This window comes from Nestor notabilis, unplaced genomic scaffold (assembly GCF_000696875.1).
Source record: "Nestor notabilis isolate BGI_N333 unplaced genomic scaffold, ASM69687v1 scaffold11141, whole genome shotgun sequence".
Classification (NCBI taxonomy): domain Eukaryota; kingdom Metazoa; phylum Chordata; class Aves; order Psittaciformes; family Psittacidae; genus Nestor; species Nestor notabilis.
In genome coordinates, this window is record NW_009916104.1 from 1,225 (window position 1) to 7,684 (window position 6,460).

Sequence of the window (6,460 nt, forward strand, 5' to 3'; positions counted from 1 at the left end):
GTGGGGAACACACTAAGGCTTAGCCTAGTACCTATGTGGATCCTCACTCCTCCCTGTGTGCTAACCAGATAAATTAATTTGGTGTATCCTGTTTGCAGACTGAATGCAGGAAAAGAAACATAAATGGAAACACAAAGGAAGGGAGACAGCAACACCCTGAAATAAAGGAAGATTATGGTTGTCTTTGCCACGCTCGGCACAGCTGAGAGCAAGCTCCCATGGGCAGATCCAGTAACAAGATTTGTCTTTAGACACTGGACTGTGAATCACAGCAACAGAGATAGATATTCAGATCTGAACAGTGGAAGTGATTTTCCCTCTGACTGACAATAACAGGTTACCACTGCAGTATTTGCTAAGTGAACAAGTCCCAGCTAGCTAGTAAGTATATACAGCACACCTCCAAGTATATTCTCATTTGGGGACAGGTTCTCCAATAGCTTCTATTTTACTCTCCCACTAACTAGACCCTACCAATTCAAACCCAGCAAGTGTATTTTAATCAGTTCAACTGATCAGTGACAAAGACCCGATAGTTCCACACTCGCTGTAACAGCGGTACCTTTGCTTTCTTCATGTGCCTCATGATATTGCCAAGATCTTCAACATCAATGACAGAATTTGTCTCTCTGGCTTCCTCAGCATCAGCCTCCTCCTCACTACTGGTTTCAAACAACTCCTCTGCCTGTGTAAGAGATCAGAGAAAAATCAAAGTGAGGAATGTATCTGAATGTTAAACATTAGACCTTCATCTATGCTACCAGTGAAATCAGCTCTCACACTCATCAAAGATGCCAAAAAACAAGGAGCAGTCTACCAGTAACCCATATGTGTACAAGATGCATTTAAACCTGGGGCTTTCTTCAATGTGTGTTTAAGAGTTCAGTAGCACAGACTGCCTGAAGCTCAGCCCAGCTTTCTTGCCTCCAGATAGCTCCATTTCCCTCATGTGCCCTTCTGATCCCATGAGAGGCAACCACAGGAGTCAGACTCCCACTGTACTCTAATCATCTGGAAGCCTAAACCCCTTCAATTCCTCCAAGTGCCCTTTGGCGTCTGATGAACAGGGAGTGAGAAATCTGCTTTCCAAATCAAACTCTTCACAGAGCAGAAACATCGTCTCCCTTTTTGTACACAGGTGAGGTACAGCAGAAGAGCACTCACGTAACAGCAGTATTTATTCCTCTTGTTCCTGCAGCAGGCAGCACCCTCAAAACTACTCAGACAGAAAAGCCCTTGTTTTCCTACAAAATTCAACATGGCCATCACAGTCATTTCCAACCCACAACAAATGTCTTGCTGGGAGGATTAAAGTGCCACAGCAGCTCTAGGTCTTGCACTGTAGACCAAGAGAGAGGATTTCTTATTCAAATCTGCAATCAACGAACACTCCAGAAGACACACAAATGATTACAGACACACATTCAGAGCAAACACAGGACTTGCTCAGATAACACTCCCCCAGCTGCCTTTGGAAAAACCTTGGGATGCAGGCAAAGCACCTAGATTTCCCCAAGTTGAAATGGAATAGGTTAACTGCTCACAGGGAAGTAAATGTGAAGTGAACTTGGCCATGAGACAAAGCAAAGGCTCTGAAGAGAACCCAGACTAGCTCCCTGGAGCATCTATTACAACACATACCTCACCCTACTCCAAAGGAATACTCCCTCATCATACATATGCCACCTAGCCTAGGTCCATCATCCATCACTAATAATTGGTCCTTCTTTTTGGGTGTCTTACTCTAGTTGTTATCTATCATGGGATCTCATCTCTCTTCCCCCTCTGCTCCAGAAAAAAGAAGTATCAAGCTCCCACGGCACCCCTCTGGGATGTAGGAGAAAGGAGAGAAGTCAAACAGTGCTCCAAGGGGCACTAAACCAGAAATAAGGTCTGATGGATTTCGGCTTTACCTCAGTATTCTCATATTCCGATGCCCCATGTTCATGATCTGAACTCTCCTTGCTCTGCTTCCCTGGGGATTTACACTTCCCTTTCTTGCACTTCCCACTGCAGGGCTTCTTTTCCCCTCTGCAGAGTGCCTGGAGACGACTGAGGAACTTGGCTTTCCAGGCTTCAAAGTCAGCCTCAATGGTGCCATGCTTGCTCTGGGCCACGTTGCAGTCCCCCTCAGCACAAGTCATGATCCGGCTGGCGCTGAGCATCCACAGCCACTTGTCAATATTTCTTCCAACCTGGGATAGGATCAAAGTTAGAGGGAAATTAAATGAAGGCCAAGTTAAACAAAGCAAGCAACTAAGAAAGCAAGGATCAAGCCTGGAAAGAGGGTTGCAGAGGACTGCAGGACAGGGACTTCTGGACTCTCCCTCACCTGCCGACTCAGAGCACACACAGTCTGAACACCACCACATCTGGATTAGACATTACTGGATTAGATGTTAGGAAAACGATTCTTCCCTATGAGGGTGATGAGGCCCTGGCACAGGTTGCCCAGAGAAGCTGTGGGTGCCCATCCCTGGCAGTGTCACAAGCGTGAAGCAACCTGGTGTACTGGAAGGTGTCCCTGCCTGTAGCAGGGGGTTGGAACTGGATGAGCTTTAAGGTCCCTTCAACCCAAAGTATTCTATGATTTGAAAAAACCTTTGCTATCACACCCATGTGATAAGAGGTGAGCTCTGGAAACAAGCTTCTTTATGCTACATTTGTTGGTCAAAATGGCCACATAACAACCAGGTGACAAGTCATGCCAATTTTCTGACCAAGACAAAACTCATTACAAGGCTCAGATACTGCCGTATACCCACTTCTGTGGGCAACCTGTGCCAGTGTCTCACCACACTCACAAGGAAGAACTTTTTTCCTAATGGCCAACCTCAATCTCCCGTCCATTGGGTTAAAGCCATTCCCCTTTGTTCTGTCCCTACAGGCCCTTGTCCAAAGCCCCTCTCCAGGTTTCTCATCAGCCTCTTTAGTCACTGGAAGCTGCTCTAAGGTCTCCCCTTAAGAAGCCTTCTCTTCTCCAGACTGAACAAGCTCAGCTCTCTCAGCCTATCTCCAGAGCAGAGCTGCTGCAGCCTGTGCAGCATCCCATGTGTTGCTGCCCCAGAGCTGGATGCAACAGAGTGGGGAGGTCTCACCAAAACAGAATAGAGGAGGAGAATCACCTCCTTCAACCTGCTGGCCATGCTCTTTTGGATGCAGCCCAGGATGTCATTGGCTTTCTGGGCCAATTCTCACACAAACTACCAGTAATTGTCAGGTATGTAGCATTTAAGATAGCTCAACCTTCCAGAGGAGCAGAAATCAAAGGAAGGTGCACAGGAGATACTTACTGTGTTGTAATGACCAACATATACAGAGTTTCCCAAGCCAAACACAGTATATCTCAGGCCCTTCAGATAGGCTTTCCCAAAGCGAAAGTCATTCGCAGCCTCTTCTAACCACCTACAGAACCAGGCTGCACTCTCGGTTGGCTGCCCATCTGTGTATGTAGCCACCAAGAATACACAGATGTTCCTGCTGGTTGTCTAAGAACATAAATAGAACACAGAAAAAAGATCACTCAATTTCTCTGAGCACTTCAGGAAGAGAGCTGGAACACGTGGACACCTGAAAGAAGCCAAAAGATGAGATTTTTGCTGAGTGGGTGAATAGTTTTTGGTGTGGGATGTGCAGGAGATAATCCCAACAGTGGTGGATGGCCATCCTCCCTGCAAGGCTATCTTAAATTAACCAAAAGAGAACTGGCTCTCTTTCCCCTACTTAATGGAGTGGTAAAACAGAACGGGACACCTACCTTCCCCACCCCAATCAACACTCTTGCAGTGATAACATCCCCCATAGATTAGAAAAGCAACTATCAATACTGACAGAAGTAAAATCCATCATGCATTACCCAGTATGAATACTGCTCACAAGAAGTTTGTACGTCTAAAACCAGCAGAAGGATCACCATCTACTTATTCCAGTTTTGAACCCTTCCCCAGGTGTACGCTGTCTTAGACAGAACAGGGTCCCTGGTGCAGCCACTGTCCATTACTCACACCTGAGTTACAGAACTGGCTTGTACAAAGCCACACTCAGCATCACATGTCCTACACGAGCCTTTCCTCAGCACTTTCAGCATTTACCTATTTGTTGCCGAGGGCTGATGGACTGCACTTGCTTCCATGGAAGGAAAGCAAGTTTCAATGCACAGCTTTGGGGATTTTCAGGATAACTTGAGAGAAATACAAGCAAACAGCCTTCACAACCCCAAGAAAAGCTTGGATTTATTATTCCCATTTACAAGGTACCTACCTCCTCTAATAAACAATCATCTGGATCATAGTCTCCCATGCTAATGACTTCCACTGGCACATTAAGGGAAATAACTGCCTCAGCTAGAGCTCTGGCAAATCTCTGAAAAAAGAAACATAGAAAGTTACCAAGTGCTCCAACCCAGGTACCATAAGGGTCAAACAAGCCCTGCTGTGCCCAGAGACAAGACTTCTCCCAGCACAGCAAGTACAATAACACAGGAGAACTGGGCACTGGACTCATTCCTCACATTAAGAAAAAAAAAAAAAATAAAATTGTAGTATATTGGCTCAAAAGAGAATCATATGAATTTTATGATTAGTGATTTTATATTTACACACACAAATGAAATTTCTTTTTGAGAAAGCGCCTGAAACAGCACTTCTCTCTAAGGAGACCACCTAGCAAATTAAGAGTATATTCGAGGTCAGGTTGGACAGGGCTTGGAGCAACCTGCTCTAGTGGAAGGTGTCCCTGCCTGTGGCAGGGGGTTGGAGTTGGATAAGCTCTAAGGTCCCTTCCAACCCAAACAACTCTGGGATTCCATAATATTTTAAGAGCAAACTTTAAGCTTCATAATAATAATGTCTCCACTGCATACCCACATAAAGGCAGTAGTAAATCTGTTATTTTTATATACTTTTCACTTACCTTTCACGTTGGGCAATGACTTCTCATGACCTAATGAACTCTGATTTTTACACAGTGTAGTGTTTCTAAGGCAAGCAACATACTCGAATCTCAACAACATTTCAACTCAATGTCATGCACATGGAAAAAAGTAACTCATACCTTTGCCGTGCCAGTCTGAGACCCATAGAAAATCTTTACCCCAGCAACATAGACCTCCTTTGCCTGCAGGGTGGCACATCCATTGACTAGTTTATCTTCTACCCCTTCAGAAGAAGCGGAATTCCTGGTGGGTTTTTCACCCTGTGAAACAAGTGCTGTGTCATATTCCGTCTGTTTTCAAAGTGATGGTAATCCCGTTTTTCCCAAAAGCATTGAACATTCCAGTCCTGTGACCAGACTCTCAGCACTATGCAAAAGGAACAAAGCATCTGAGTGTCTGTCACCCCTAGAGAAACACAAAAGTAGCTTTCTCTGAACTACGCCACACTGTAACACACTCATCTCGCACACCACAGAGATAACGGGCTCTAGCTGAAGCCAAGAACTTCCCAACTCATGCAGCAGAACTTCACACACCTGCACGAGGAGGATTTAAATTCCCGAGTGGCCTAATCCCACTCTTGTCCCAAAAACCAGCCCAGACTTGTCATTAACATCACAGAAAACGTGAAAACACTGTGCAGAAGCAGAGTGATTTGCCTTTTGTGACAGAGCAACCCAGGCTGACACACTCCAATAAAAAATGGGAAGTGTTCAGCTGAGTTCTGCTGTAACATCAGATCAATGAGGGAATTCAGTTACCCACGAACATCAGACAACCCAGACTGAGGACTATAACCATCAGACACACTGAACTACAGTTGGCATGTGCAACAACCCTGGTGGGCCCACAGTGGAGTAGCACATTTCACTGCACCAGTGACTGCCTTTCCCCAGCAACTACTTGCTTCCACACACAGATTTTTGGGCTCTTCTCAGACAAAGGACTTACACACCTTCTTCTGGTGTTTGGAAGTGGAGAACTGAATGATGATCCAAATGCTGATCCCAAAAGCAACTGCAGAGTAGACATAAAGCCTGTGCAGCCATAAGGACACCAGGCAAGTAGAGAAGAAGCTCCAGGTGTCCATTGAGACATCTAAATCTAGAATAGATCACAGATTTCGCAACAGCAGATTCCAACAGTATGAACTGAGAACGAACACAACAAACCCAGCCATCCCATACCTCTAGGCTCAGTCCATGAGCCTGACCCCAGGCTCTGCAAAAAACAGCCTTTAGCTAAAGGCAAGACACTACAAGGAGCCTTCACCTCCTCAGAGGTGCACCAGCCGAGCTCCACCTGTGTTTAGACTCTCCTATCAAAACTCTGGTTTTCCTTAGGGAGCACCAGTTCTGTTACAAACAAAGGCAGAAAAAACCCGAGCTGTGCAAGTGTCTGAAAGGAAACAGCCCCTGTGAAACACCCAGAGTATCGTACTGGCCTTAGTTTTGCACAGACCCAACACATGGAGATCCCTGGAGCTACAAAGCTCCATGGCAAGGGGGACATCGCCTCCAAGAGCTT

The 6,460-nt window shown here is 45.7% G+C and overlaps 1 protein-coding gene across 1 annotated transcript; it reads right to left on the reverse strand.

The window, feature by feature from the left end:
- Window positions 1-562: 562 nt before the first annotated feature.
- On the reverse strand, window positions 563-6,029 carry LOC104413451 (S-adenosyl-L-methionine-dependent tRNA 4-demethylwyosine synthase-like; the record flags this gene model as incomplete). The annotated part of the gene is made up of 6 exons (XM_010024445.1): window positions 5,889-6,029; window positions 5,053-5,193; window positions 4,261-4,362; window positions 3,294-3,488; window positions 1,914-2,195; window positions 563-685 (listed from the first exon to the last, which is right to left on the reverse strand). Coding segments are annotated over exons 1-6 (978 nt in total), but the record flags the coding sequence as incomplete, so codon positions are not given.
- Between the last annotated feature and the right edge of the window lie 431 nt (window positions 6,030-6,460).